We start from the raw sequence: 14,573 nt of genomic DNA on the forward strand, positions 1-14,573 counted from the left end.
GTGAATGTGATGCATTCAGCAAATCATGGAAGCATAAAAGCCACAGAGAAAGTGTGTTATGAATTAAATATTGAGCTAAAAATTAACAATCTCATGTCGAGTATTTGCACTCGCTCCCTTTTCTCTTTTTACGGTTCAGACGGGAGGTAGATGCGGTGTATGGATATGGACATATCATGAGGCTATTTGTTTTTTTGTTTTTTTTAGCGGATACAGTATTTGGAAAGTGGATATTAAGTTGAAATTAAATTAAGACATAAATATAAGGTTAAACTGAAACAAAAGGAAAACATGAATTTACAAAGGGGTGAACTTTTGGGTCAATCCTGCTTACTGAGCTCATGTCACAAGAAGTGTACAATATTATATATTAAGGCAGACGGAAGCTCAATGAAAGTGATTGCAGATGATTCCGTCTGCAGTTTATTACCTGCAAACAAAATATAATGTGGACACTCAACACCCCGACCCACAGCACGCCAGCACCTTGCTAGTGTGGCAGCTGGCTTCCGTCTAGCTGAGGACTGTTGAGGAAAACATTACAAGGCAGATGTGCGCCACTGATGTGAGACACGCTCCTGTGTGTCATGTACACACAAACGCTTGCGGGCAGCTGCACAGTCTGCACAGGAGCCGTCGCCCGTTTGCAAGCAGACGGTGCAACGACGACACAAGCAGCTCACTTCGTTTGGCCATGGGTGAGGTGGAGTGTGTCTGAGCTGACGTCCCGAGAGGTGTGGAACACCCTGGACTGGTCGCAAGCCAATCACAGGGGACATGGCGACAAATGACTATTCATATTGGCACCTATGGACATATTAGAAAACTGGCAAGCTCAACAAACAAAAGGGGGTGTCACCTTTCAACAAATAAAGGGCATCTTTATTGCAGCATTAACCATTGCGTTGTCAAAGAGAGCAAAGCAATTTTTTAAGTCACTTTAGATTGGTCACTAATTTGTAAAAAATAACAGCCACATAATGACCAATAGTTTCGATTTGTGAAAAAAACTTGGAATTGATCAAATTAGGTTCGGGACATATTTCAATCTTGACAGCCAAAACACAACATATATGTGCAAAACACTCATTTAGGCAGTCTTTTTGACTAGATACTGTTAAGTTTTGATCCCTTTTCATTTTCAATTCGATATGTGCATTTTGTGCTTCTATGTTTTATGATATTTTTTTATTGTATGATGCACCGTCAGACCTTTTTGTAAAAAGTGATGTTTGAATAAGATTGGCCAACTTGCTTGCTTGCAGTTTAACGACATCAAATAGAAGCTCTGCTTGATAAATTGTGGCTTTCCAAAGATAATAAGAGGCGCTTTTCAAACATTTTGACAGCTCTCAAACCAAAGTGCAACCACAAAATACTGTTACAAGAATATCTATCTGACGTACTGTACAAATGTAGCTTCGATATGTCATAAAAATTACAACAAAGAAACCTTGAAGCGCCATCCCTTGAAATAAGAGGCGAAGTTAGGTTTACTCCCCGGAGACTTTGGTTGGGTTAAAAGATGTTTATTTGCAGCTGGAAAGCCATTCTAATGACCACCAAACGAGGGCGCTCGCGAGCTTTTTGCTTTAAATTTAAAGGCAAGCCTGTGACATTAAATGAAACGCACTGGAAGATTTGCATGGATTTTTTTTTTCATTTCAAATCTTTTCTAACCGTGTTTTTCTTGTTCGTGCATATAGCATATCGTGCATATATATATATAAACACGATTGCTGTTTATTTTCTCATATTTCCCCTCCAGCCTCTCGCGCTCCCTCCAACAATCATTCTTCTTTCACTTATTGTGCTTTTTGACCACCCCCCCCCCCGAACCTCCCACCCGCAAAAACTGCAAAGACAATACCAACAACAGGTTACCTCTGTGCCGCCGATACCCACCGTCTGACCGCCCCTTCTCGCCGGCCCTGGTGCCTCCTCAGTCGGTCACCATGCAGACGGAGCCTCGCTCCTCCTGACGCAGCATCCAGCGGCTGAGGAGCAAGAGGAGAGTGGTTGGATGGGTGAAGGTGAAGCGAGAGAGAGAGAGAGAGAGAGAGAGAGAGAGAGAGAGGGCGAGAGAGAGCTGCTTTGTCGCTGCAATTATTGGAAGTCCTTAAATAAGATTTCAGACTTTATATCATATGTGCATTTGACATTATAGTTGAATTCGCAAGCAAAAACTTGACCATAAATTATGCTTATTTTAAAAATGCATTTTTGTTCCCCGAAAAATCAGTGGCGCGTTGGGGACACTCAACACAATTCCGCTACTGCAGTTTGTCTCACTTTAATCAATGCTTTTCAATATGTTAATACTCGGTGAGTCCACCACCCATGCGTGGGTCGGGACATGTCTTGAGAGGGGAATAATTGGGAGACGCTGCGGCTTCATTCAACCAGCCCCTTAGTCTTTGATTCAATATGTATTTATTCATTATGTTTGAACATGATTTTTGCACTTTGCATAGCCATGTTTTCCACATAATATGTACTGTATACCTCTCCATCCGCCTGTATGCCCATCTATGATTTTTTTAATTTTTTGTTTTGTTAAAATCTTACCAAACCTGGGGTTATACACTACGTTGTTTATAAACAATGTAATTTTTTTTTTTTGGGGGGGGGCACTGTCAATATTTGGGAAGGTACACTCCCTTGGGAATTTCTAGGCAGACTGTCTTCTCTCTCTCTCTCTGGTTTCCATATTTTTTTTTTTTGTTAAAATATTACCAAACCTGGGGTTTTACACTAGGTTGTTTATAAAAAAAAAAAAATTTTTTTGGGGGGGGGCACTATCAATATTTGGGAAGGTACACTCCCTTGGGAATTTCTTGACAGACTGTTTTCTCTTTCTCTCTCTCTCTCTGGTTTCCATATTGTTCATGTCACATGTAGATTTCCGTAGGGTCACTGAACGCCCCACAGCAGGTCCCACCGCTCTCATGAGATTGTTGTGGAAACAGGAGACAGTCCGATAAAGCGTCTCGGTCTGACTGATATGTCCCATGTTGATTGGCCACAGGGGAGGAAAAACAGACATTGACAAATGGAAAGGACACACAGGGGTGGGGGGAAGATGTGGTGCATGACAGACGGATGAACATGAAGTGCATATTAGAAAGCTGCCTTGTCTTCTTTATCCTTCCAGCTTTTCCCCCTCTTGGTTGAGACTCTACCATTGCTTTCTGTATTCCTTGGCATCCTTTCCCGCCCCTGTCTCCTCTGCTCCCAAAATTCTTTCCTCCCATCTCTTCTTATCTGACCGAGCGCTTCTCCGGCCTCCTCTTCCCTCCACCTCCATCTCTCTCTCCATCAGCTTCAAAGAGTTGTCTCTGTGGCAGACCCGCAGGGCACCAGCCTCTTCGAGTGAAATCAAATCATTCGTCTCGCACTGCTTTCCTTTTGCACTCTGTGTGTGTATCCGTGCGTGTGTGAAGTGCACTAAGCCCCAAGGCGGAGCTGCAACAAACAAGTCAAACATAAAAGCGGTGAACAAACGCGTAAACCTGGACAACATGTTTATTTCTTCTTCTCGGTTTACCCTAGAAATGCTTGTAAGTCATGTTGCCTTGCTTCTAATGTTAACTGCCAAAATCAAATGTGTTTTTTCTTTTTATACTTTGGTGTGTGTTCTCGGGGATGGTGGCAATGTGGAATTTTTTGCATTTTTGATATTGCTTCATTTTATTTTTTGATTACACTGTATAGTGTTTTGTGGTGCTCACAAGGCAGTGGGGAACAAATGCACTTTTATTTCATAAGCAGAAGCACAAGCAGACCAATGTGAACTGGCCTAAACCAGTTTGAACCAGTCCAAATGGGTTCGAACCAACTTTAACCGGTCTGGACCAGCTCAAATCAGTTTTAACTGGTCTAAACAAGTCTGAACCATTCGAAACCCATTTAAACCAGTCTGAACCAGTTCCAAGTGCGAGTTATGGTGGCAAAAAAACGTGGTCAATTCGTGACCTTTTTTTGGTATGGGAGGGCGAGGAACGTAACACCTGCGAATAATAAGGGAACACTGGCGCTACGGTGGAGCAGCTGGTAAAGCGTTGGTCTCACTGTTCTGAGGACCCGGGTTCGATCCCGGCCCCGCCTGTTTGGAGTTTGCATGGTCTTCCAGTGACTGTGTGGGATTTCTCCGGGCACTCCCACATCTCAAAAACATGCAACATTATTTGGACACTCTAAATTGCCCCTAAGTGTGATTGTGAGTGCGGCTGTGTGTCTCAACGTGCCCTGCGATTGGCTGGCAACCAGTTCAGGGTGTACACGCCTCCTGCCCGTTGACAGCTGGGATAGGCTCCAGCACTCCCTGCGACCTTCGTGAGGATAACCGGCAAAAGAAAATGGATGAATGTTATTAGAGAGCTTGTCAAAGTTCCCCTGCTAAGTTTACCCAGTTAATCTAAACCTATTTACCATGCTTTGCTTCGAGTAACTTGTTTACTAGTGACTGGTTTAGAATGAAAAGACCAAAGGGTAGGAAAGGACAAATACCAAAATTGGCAGGATGGTGGAAACTAGTTCGATGTCTACCCCACAGTTCTGTAGTTTGCCATTGTTGAGTTTAGAAACTTTTCCGGGTGTTTCCCCCCAGGTACTCTAGTTTGCTCCCACAACTGAAAAACATGCATAGTCATTTTATTTATTTATTTTTTTAAGACTTAGAATTTCCCCATGAGTGTGAATGTGAGTGTTCGTCCATATGTGCCCTGCAATTGGCTGGCGACCAGTTCAGGGTGTTCCCGGCTCCTTGCTCAGAGTTAGCAGACATAGGAGCCAGCGTGCCCGCGACCCTGGAGAGGAAAAGCGGTATGGAAAATGGATGTATGGATGGAATTCAAAGTCCATTTAATTATAAACAGAAGGCTGGGTGTTGGACATTTACAAGTCTTCCATATAATTAAAGTAATTACGGAGAAGATGGCAAATTACTCTAATAAAGGCAAGGGAAACAGCTTTGGATGAAGGCCAAAACCACTTCTGTGCAAAACGTGTGAGTGTATTGATCTGCAGTCCATCTCGCACCCTTCCTTCGTGCCTTGCATTTGACTCACAGGCGACAAAAGTAGATCTCTTCTATTTTTGCAGGTACGATAGCTTATGTTCAACACCGCTGCGGACAGATTTGCTGTTCTTTGATTGATCACTTTCACATCGTTTTCACACCATTTGAAAGTACAATATATTGATTTATTTTTCATAAAAAGCCTTGGCACCCTGTTTCGAATGTCTCTTGTCCAAAGTCAACTAGGATTAAAAAAAAAAAAAAACAAGTTCAACCTAAAAATTAAAAGTTAAAGTACTGTAAACTAAGAAACTAAGTAATCAAACCAATAAACTAATAATTACCAGTTTGCATCTTCTATCGCATTACCGTACTTTGACTCCAATTTGAATAGATTTCACTTTTGGTGTTTAGCGATTGTGCTCGCCCAAGCTTGATTTTTATCCATGTTGCCGTGGTCTAGCGGAAAGACTACAGAACTACATTAGCTCCCACAATGCACCTCGACCAGTTCCCAACATTCTCTGCAGCTCTGCCAGTCGATTTCGACCGGTCAAGATGGCGGACAGACCAGGTACCGTCGCGTGTCCTCTCATTTTTTTTCCACAATCGTGTCAGTTTTGTGGGCTTTATTTATGAGACAATGCGGTATTTGTGCACGTTTGACAGGTTTTATCCGGTTAACTGAACGTGAACGAGTCGGTTTTTTCCCTTATGTGCTTGTTAGACCAAAGGCCTCAGTGGAGTCATGTCAAGGACTTTGCGTGTCATTGCTACAAAACCAAAATATGTACATGTTTTTGGACCCACTAATAGCGCTGGTAGATTAAAATAAAAAGAGTCTAACTTACGACTTGGCTCAAAAGATTTCAGTTATCTGGCGAATTCATGCATTGGTGTCATGGCAGACTTGCATAAAGCCAGGTTTTAAAGACTCGCTTAGTTTAAATCCTATAAAAAAAAAACGAGAATTAGTCTTATTTTTTTAATTTGTGGTACAGTTTAATGCGATGCCAAACTCTAAAAGTAATGTGTGAAAAAAACCAAAACATTCTTTTGCAGTTTTACCATTTCATATCCCCCTATGTAATTTTTAATTAATCAAATTAGAAACTGCCGTTAAACTGACTGAAAATCTTAGATATATTGACACAATCCTGAAATTTGGGGAAAAGTGGGGTACAAACAGGTATTTTTTTTTTTTTAAACATTGTTCCTTGTGATGCTAATTTTGTCCTCAGTGTGTTAATACAGCTGAAGTTTGTGCAGACGGCACTTCCGGGTATGAGCTGATTTCAACAGGTTTTCTAATGGTTTCCTCACCCTAACAGTTCCCATAGCTGAGAAGCGTCTCATGGATGTCAAACTGGGCGAGTTGGGAAGTTGGTTCGGCGCACGCGACTTCACCCCTAATGGCGTCATCTCTGCTGTGCGCAGAGGTACGCGTACCTGCTTTGACTAAAAAAAAAAAAAAAAAAAACACTGCTCACTTTAATTTTACAAATGTAATTTTATTCCCTTTTTGTCACATCATTTAGGCCACGACAGATACTACAACAAGTACATTAACGTGAAGAAGGGAGGCATTGGCGGTGTTGCAATGCTGCTCGTCGGTTATGTGGCTCTCAGCTACTTGTGGGAATACGACCACATCAGTAAGACTCAGCTTTCTGTTTACTTAAAAAGATATTAGCGCTTAAACAAAAAAGTTATCGCGAACACAAGACTACAGTATGCAAAACAGTCAGCGTGGATGAGACTGGCGAGATACAAAAAGGGAAGATGCAGAGTGAGGCTGCAATGATGTGTTGTAGCCAATCAGCTCATGGGATGAATCCCCTCATGCTCTCATTGGTCGACGTCATGCCACGAACAAATCACACGCCTTGTGTCAACGCGTCTTTCTGCAATAAAGCTGTATTTTTGTTTTTGATAGTGTATTTTGGAAAAACACGAGCCCACAAAATGCGAAGTGGCGTGGCAACACTGTATATACAGTTCTATATAAATTGCATACAAGATTATTTCTTTGGCAGCGATGTAACCTTAGTAATCTTAGTTCAATGTTTCCAAACATTCATTGACTCGAGGCACAAACATTTATAGAAATTTCACCCAAGCTTTACTGAATTGTTTGACTTGCAAACCAAATTGATTTTATTGCAATTTACTCACAAATTCACGTGTCAAATCTGGGCCTGCTGTTCAGTCGCACCGAAATCTGCTATTCTGTTATGTATGGAAATTGGTTTGTTACACAGGTTATTTGTATCTTCATCAATTTGGTTCAAAACCATTGAATTGTTCTCAGTCTTCCATAGATGAACAAATGTGTGCAGTATATAGTTTTTGGACAGATATTTGAAATGGAATCCATTCTTTGCCGTACATTAGTTGTTGGGAATGAGTTGTCCACCCTTGCAATTCACCCTCGTAATTTCAAACCTTTAATAATTTATAGGGGAATTTTGGCGGTTTGCATTAACAATGTATTCAGTAGGTCATCTAATATGTACTTTATCTTGACAATGTGATGTTAAATCCTCTCTCGTGTTTTGAGAAGATTTTTAGCGGCAATTATGAATTTTCAGGGGCACTGCCATTTTCATGACCTACGTAGGCGGATGTGACGTGTTACGTGCCGTTCCAAACGCTCAATTACATGGGAGGACACCATTATGCCCAGCGCTGCTCGGCTGTAAATAATGTTGAATAATGCGGGCCGGCTCGTCAGACACTGCGGCATTCCGCCCGAAGAACCATCCAAATATTCACCATTATTTACACCCACAGGTTCAAATCTGTATGGAAGTATTCCTCCGTCACATCTGCCAAAGTAGGTCATATGACTCACAAAAATTGCAGCGCCCCTGAAAATCTGTAATTGTCAAAAATCTTTTCTAAACACTTTTAAATGAGAGAGGATTTAACATCACATTGTCAAAATAGAGTACATATTGCATGACCTATTGGATACAATAATGCAAACCACCAGAATTCCCCGTTAAAGACACTGAACATGTCTGATGCCACATGACATTAAGCATCTGCGCAAACAAGTTCATTGTGTCCTTTTCATGCGCTCACTTCCGTACAGCACTTTGTGCAGAGCAGCCCACTATAACTAATTTGCAAACAATTTTGGGGGAAATCCCGCTTTAATGTGAGCATTGTTTTCTCTTTCCTCGCAGAACATGATCGCTGGAGGAAGTACCACTAACAAGCTCCATCAGACCTTCTGCGATGGACTGTTCAGCTCTTCCGACCCTTTGCTTTCTCAGCCCGTTGTTGAATATGTGACCGTTGTGACCAATAAACAATATTAACAGTGTGGGTTTTGTTTTGTCCCCCCTGAAAAAAAAGACATTGGATATTCTTGTGTAGAATTTCAAATACAACCCATTTTTGAATTGAACATTTATTTACATATTGAGAATGTGTCCTCACATGTCACCTGAAGATGGGCTTCATTTATGAAGTTATGAAACCAGTACTGATCGCTGTGGCTTCTGCTTCTTGTAAGGAGTGATTGCTGGGGTTTGATTTATGAAATAACTGCAAATCTTTAGTACAAAAAGGCTAACAGAAGCACACCCAGTAGAACAAATAGACACAATTTCCAAGAATTGCAAGTATTCCACATGACAATGGTGTCATATTTTTTTTCGCAATGTATAAAAGGCAAGAATACAAAGTGTTGTGAATCTATCTTTGCCTGTGTATATGAGTAGACTGATTGGGAGGGGGGGGGGGGTAATCACAGGTTCTAGGGATTTGAGTTGCGAGGTCAACCTGTAAAATGTCCATCTTCCCTGTTGTCTCATGATACCATGTGTAAGGTCACTGTCCAATCAAGAAGGCAAGATGGCCCTTGTTACACTTGTTGGCGTAGTGGCCTTTTTCTCCGCACTGCACACAGGGGGGTAAAACAAGTGTTAAAAGGTACAATTTGTTTAGCTGCCAAAGCAAATGACCCCGCCTCAATCTCAACTCAATATTTCCCGAAGTGCTCAAAACGGCAAATTTCACGATATATGAACATGGAGATGCACACGATTTGGGTCACCTTGTAGCAGGTAACCTGGTCCAGAGGCCGAGGCCCTCTGATGGGAATGACGTGATTCTGTTGAGTGACAGGCACGGAAGAGTTGTTGTGTGACCGCTGGCCTGGGCTGGCGTTGCTCAGGTGGATGGCTGAGAATGACGAGCGACCCGTGATCGACCCCGTCTGCGGGAGGCAAAGCAAGGAAAAATGATTTGAGGTCGGAATGTTAACTAAAACTGACACGACCGTGATGGCCGTCAAAGTGTGTGTACGTATGCGTCTTAGAGCGCGAGTCTCACCTTTGTCTGATTTTGGTTTTGTAGCGGCAGCGGCGGCTGCTCGGGGGCTCCCATTGGCAATTCAAAACGAGGACTAACAAGAACAAAACAAGCCCCCCCCCCAAAAAAAAAACGTAAATTTCAAGCTAGACAGAGCGGTGACAAACATCTTTTGTTTAGCATGCAATTGACCCCTCCGTGGATATTGCGCAATCTGCGTCACTGACCAATCAGAGGCCAGAGATCTGCATAAACCACGCCCCTTTTTGCTCCCGCCATTTTCTCTGACAACTTTGAATGGTCCAGTCTAGGTTTTGTTAGCGTTTTATCGCGTATTTGGGTTATTTAACAAAAAATATGGTTAAGAGGTGTAGTCACGGACTTTGTAATAGTGACGACAGGTATCCTGAAAGCCCAGTTGGTGGAGTTCGATTCGTACCCTTTCCAAAACCGAAGACCCAGTACGAAAAATGCTTTCGATGGATCAAACTTTGTGGAAGACCGCACCATCAACTAAATCCATCTAATATCAACCGGAACACATATGTTTGCACAAAGGTATGCCTTATATTTGATTTTTAATACACGTCTCGTATAAATGAATGAGACGTTCTCCGCTAGCATAACACTGCTACGTGTGAACGATTGACACACTTATTCTTTGTTGAGCGATATTTAGCGATGATCAGACTGCACAAACGTGTCGCTTTCTTGCCGGCTCGTGGCCGAAGCTTAACCAGACTGTGATTGCACGAAGATATGCCCTATATTTGATTTTTAATACACGTCTCGTATAAATGAATGAGACGTTCTTCGTTAGCATAACATTGCTACGTGTGAATGATTGAATGAAATCAGAAGCATGGCGTCTCTCTCAGTTAAGAATGTATTGTATTGTATTTGCCATTTTTACGAATTGTCTTACGTCAGCGCACGTGGCGTGACGTCACTCCAGGAGGCGTGGTTAAGTGCCCTGTACAGAGGGGTCAATTGAGCCAGTTTAATATTGAATGCAAAATAGATACGTACTGCATAAATTTGCAAGACTTTCCTTCTGGACAGAAACCCAAAAGGTAGTTAACACAAATCACCCGTCTTGTGTGTCTGTGTCTGCAGTCAGGACCTGAAACAGGAAGATGGCCAGGATTTAGCATGACGTCAGGACAGCCAATCATTTTCTTCGTTTATCCCGTTACAGGTTAGCTAAAACCCTGCTATATTGTATTTCTGGCTTTGTGGTCTCGCTATTAAGCAAATTTTTCATGATTGACCAATATATTTTTTTAAACCAGTCAAGGCAATTGACATAAGTAATCTCTTCGGGATCTAAAAAAATTTTCTTGTACTGCATGCATTAATCGTTTTGATAGTTTCACCATTTGTTATCCGTTGCTCTTCCTCTCTTAAAGGTCAAGTGTCATCCCCATAAACATTCTAGAATAGATATTGAAATGAAAAATACATATAACATTATTCACTTCAATGCCTATGTGAAAAAATAAATATGAGCGGAGAGCGCGTCATCCATCCACAAAGTTGCGAAAGTGTCATTCGACATCCAAGTGGTCGCCATATTGGCTGCATCTCCTGCCAGTGACGTCACCCAAGACATTCGCCAGTGAAAACACGCTGTGGCCCCTACTGTGGGAGACGAACACGCGCCTTTTGACATGGAAGCTCTTTTTGAAGAAGAGAACATCTCACAAACGAGTGAAGTGTCCGGGCGCAATATTACCCTATTGTTTCGAGCTAAATTTAGATGATATGCAGATCACGGCCAACCCCCGCCATCCACCTCCGCGCTGCGGTGATAAAAGCAACGCCGCCGTGGCCAAACCGCCTCCCCGTCCGATCCACTTCCGCGGTGGCGATGAGCAGCCGGGCGCCACGACGAGCCACCCCGGCCAACAAGGTCGGCGGCCGGTTCGGCCTTGTTGACAAGGGCGGTGGCGATTCACAAAGCCTGCTGAGGCCTTCCTTGAGCGGCTGCTGCACTGAAGCCTTCCGATGCGCACATCGACACATTTAGGACCCTTGATTTACGGATTATGCCCTCCCCCCCAACCATTATTTTTTTTAGTAGCTCTATACACACTTACCTGTCTTTTGGAACCCACAAAGCCCGTGTCCTTTGCACCTGTGCAACTCATTTTTCACAATGAACCGGATCTTTTGGAGAAGTATGAAGAGCGAATCCATCCTCCCGAGTGTTCGAGCAATATCCAGCAATGCAACGAACCGGCATTTTGGCTAACACGAAGGAACAACGAGCTATCTTCCCATGGGTAAAACTAATAGAAAGAAACTAGTCCGCTTGAACGCGCTACTGCCTCCAACGCCACTTCCTGCTTCTTCTCGAAAACAAATCCCCCGAGAGGATTTTCATGGCGGGAGTTACAAAAAGCTGTACACGTCAAAATCACGTCCTGTGGTGAAAAATCAGATGGGTCCATACCGGCTGCCGTATTTTTCATGAATAACATACTAAAAATCATCCATTTCATGACACTTGACCTTTAACATGTTCTGTTTAAATGTGTGTATTATTTTAAGAGTGTTTGAAGAGACTAAGATAACGTCAAGAAAAAAAAAGTTCAACATTTTCCCCTCTATATTTCTATATTAGATTTTCAATTATGAAAGACTATCTGGAAGACAACCCCCACAGTGGTCATTTTCTAGCTTCTGTGAGATATTGTGACACTTTCATTGGCTGTATATATGTGTTGTTGCAACACTGCTCACTTGATATTACATTTTTGGAATCACAGCCAAATGAACAATTCACAGTCAGCAACTCAGAAAAAAATTGTTGCAGACACTATATAATGGTGTATGTGTGTAAGAGCATACCGTGTTTGCAGAAGCCTCGGTCATACCATGGACAGTCCTTGATCTTGGACTCAGGATCAATGTGAAGGAATGGACATTCTTTGTTGCTACACTCACCTAAAGGAGGAGATACATCCAAAGCATATATATCAATGAAAAAAAAAATCATCACATGGGCTCTTCTGTGCAAGAATGGTCAAGTCCTGTGAACACACCAAATTTGGAGTAGAAATAGCATTCAGGCATCTTCGTCATGTCATACTCGTGGAGGAACTCGCATTGGTCTCCTTTTTTGCAAAGTCCTCTGAGCCAGTGCTTGCATACGACCGTTTTCTCTCCACTGATGTGACGGAAAGGACACATCCCACCTAGATATGCAGAGTTAAAAAAAAGCATGATAAAAATGCATTCAGAAACAGGCAAATAAGATGAAAAATGGAGAGATGCAATACTTGTGGTCGCTGTTGGCTGCACGAAGCACAGTGCTTTATTTTACCTTTCATGCACGCAGCTCTCATGAAGAACTCACACACAGCAGACCCGGATTCTAAGAGGGTGGTTAGGGGGCAAAGCATTGGGGGAAAACAAAAAGCATCAGTCTGAAGTGGTCTGGATTGCACTTGTGCCGATGTCACAAAGCTAGCAGTTAGCATGTGAGAACTTACTGTCCATGCCGGGGAAAGGCAGAGGCTGAGCCCCCAGCTGTTGCTCCACGGCAATCTCCAGGTCGAACTTGATGTGGTCCGCGCTAGCCAGTAAGTCCTGCATGCTTGAATGCGATGAGATCGTCGATTCCCACTATGAAACAAAATGCCTCGGTTAGCTACGTGCTATCGCGCTAATTAGCCGGTCATCTCTCTCCCGCCAGCCGACAACCGAACGCTCGCCAGGTTAGCCCTTAAGGGGCCGGGTAAATTCCCCAAAGAAATCGTAAAACACTATTGTATTTTGTAGATTGGAACACGTGCATCCGGGATTGGTTTTAAAGTTTGTTTTTGTTCACAAGACAACTCCTATCCTAGCCTTAGGCGCGCACATTGACCTTTGACCAATAAACGTCACTTCTGTTTCCTGTGAGTGACGTTTCTTTGTTGTGGGAGGGATTAGCGAAACATCTTAAAGAGTATTACCGCCACCTAGTGGGCTGGAGAAATCATCAAGCTCCACAAGATCTGTCCTGTGGCAGAACCTCTGAAAAAAAAAACATTTACTTTTCTTGACAGGGACCAAACATTGGAATTTATATTTTGTAATCATTGTTGATTGCTTCTTGACAAACATAAAACACTGGATGACACTAAAAATGAATGTTGTTCCACAGTTTGTACTGTGGCAAATTACTTTTTTTTTTATGAATGAGAGGAGATAAAATCTTGGCTCCGGCCTTCCACATGTGTGGAGTTTGCATGTTCAGCACTTGCTGGTGTCGGTCTTCTGCAGGTACTCTGGCTTCGCCCCAGGTTCCAAACACATGCATGGTAGTAAATCTGACAAATTTTATTTGTGTACCTGAGTGTGAATGTTTGCTTGTGTGTTTCCTAAGGTGTACCCCACCTCAGCTTTGGTATGTAGTTCAACATTTATAACCCCACGTGACAATTATTTTCTCAAAGTGCTTTCATACGGCAAATGTTTAGGGGGCATGGATCTCTAAATATAAAATACATACATATGATATTGCTCATGTTTTGTTTAAACTGCAGCAGGGAAAAATCATACCTCAATTTTGAAGCTCTTGTTAGTTTTACATTACATTTAATGCCAGTTGGTTCAAGTTAGATTCAGTATATAATAAGATAGAATAAATAGATAATTCATTTTTCTTCTTTTCCTTTCAGCTTGTCCGTTAAGGGTCCCCACAGCGTGTCATCTAAACAGAATAAAGAAAGAGTGTGGAAATTTCTACAGGCTGTTGGGCATGATCAACACCCCATTCTGCACAGCGACAGACCTTGCGCTTTTCTTTCAGCAATGAATCCAGTTTTAAACATGTTTGCGGATTCGGCTGCCATGATTAAATAAGTCTGATCGTCGTTGATGATCCTGAACGAGGTGTGACTGCGCCCAATGTGCGTAATACTGAATGTACAATGTTAGTAATAAAAATGTTGCTGAGTGCGTGAAATAAGAGGCTAGGCTCCTGAGAAAATGTAGGCAGCCCCTCCTCGCCCCAAACCTACATCAAACCCAGCCTCGCCTGTGTGGAGTTTTGCATCCTCCCCCACCCCCCCCCCCCGTGTGCCTGCGCGGGTTTTCTCCGGTTACTCCGGTTTCCTCCCACATCCATAAAACATTCATAGAAGTGTGTGGACTGTGGACTCTAAATTGCCTGTAGGTGAGAATGTGAGTCCTGCGAACGGTTGTTCGTTTGTACAGCATGTGCCCTGCGACCAGTTCA

At 42.6% G+C, this 14,573-nt stretch overlaps 2 protein-coding genes across 3 annotated transcripts; one reads left to right on the forward strand and one right to left on the reverse strand.

Annotated features, from left to right (window-relative positions):
• Positions 1–4,975: 4,975 nt before the first annotated feature.
• atp5mf (ATP synthase membrane subunit f) lies at positions 4,976–8,351 on the forward strand. 2 transcript variants are annotated; one of them, XM_061847007.1, is made up of 4 exons: positions 4,976–5,103; positions 6,352–6,459; positions 6,559–6,675; positions 8,212–8,351. In XM_061847007.1, exons 2-4 carry the CDS (start codon positions 6,375–6,377, stop codon positions 8,238–8,240), a joined length of 231 nt encoding a protein of 76 aa, XP_061702991.1. In that variant the 5' UTR covers positions 4,976–5,103; positions 6,352–6,374; the 3' UTR covers positions 8,241–8,351. The 2 variants fall into 2 exon arrangements, with proteins under 2 accessions (XP_061702991.1, XP_061702990.1); XM_061847006.1 differs by lacking the exon at positions 4,976–5,103 and adding an exon at positions 5,468–5,594.
• Positions 8,352–8,489: 138 nt separating this feature from the next.
• Positions 8,490–13,247, reverse strand: cpsf4 (cleavage and polyadenylation specific factor 4). The gene is made up of 8 exons (XM_061847005.1): positions 12,841–13,247; positions 12,672–12,722; positions 12,391–12,543; positions 12,197–12,292; positions 10,373–10,466; positions 9,365–9,437; positions 9,087–9,248; positions 8,490–8,929 (listed from the first exon to the last, which is right to left on the reverse strand). Exons 1-8 carry the CDS (start codon positions 12,941–12,943, stop codon positions 8,861–8,863), a joined length of 801 nt encoding a protein of 266 aa, XP_061702989.1. The 5' UTR covers positions 12,944–13,247; the 3' UTR covers positions 8,490–8,860.
• Positions 13,248–14,573: the final 1,326 nt, after the last annotated feature.

This window comes from Syngnathoides biaculeatus, chromosome 16 (genome assembly GCF_019802595.1).
Source record: "Syngnathoides biaculeatus isolate LvHL_M chromosome 16, ASM1980259v1, whole genome shotgun sequence".
Lineage (NCBI taxonomy): Eukaryota > Metazoa > Chordata > Actinopteri > Syngnathiformes > Syngnathidae > Syngnathoides > Syngnathoides biaculeatus.

Coding starts and splice junctions, on each gene's coding strand:
- atp5mf (XM_061847006.1), top strand. Junction 6,460..6,558: donor CATCTCTGCTGTGCGCAGAG/GTACGCGTACCT, acceptor CACATCATTTAG/GCCACGACAGATACTACAAC. Junction 6,676..8,211: donor GTGGGAATACGACCACATCA/GTAAGACTCAGC, acceptor CTTTCCTCGCAG/AACATGATCGCTGGAGGAAG.
- cpsf4 (XM_061847005.1), bottom strand. CDS start 12,943: ATGCAGGACTTACTGGCTAGCGCGGACCACATCAAGTTCGACCTGGAG. Junction 10,467..12,196: donor CCGAGGCTTCTGCAAACACG/GTATGCTCTTAC, acceptor TTCCTGTTTCAG/GTCCTGACTGCAGACACAGA. Junction 9,438..10,372: donor AAGTCTTGCAAATTTATGCA/GTACGTATCTAT, acceptor TGTTCTTGTTAG/TCCTCGTTTTGAATTGCCAA.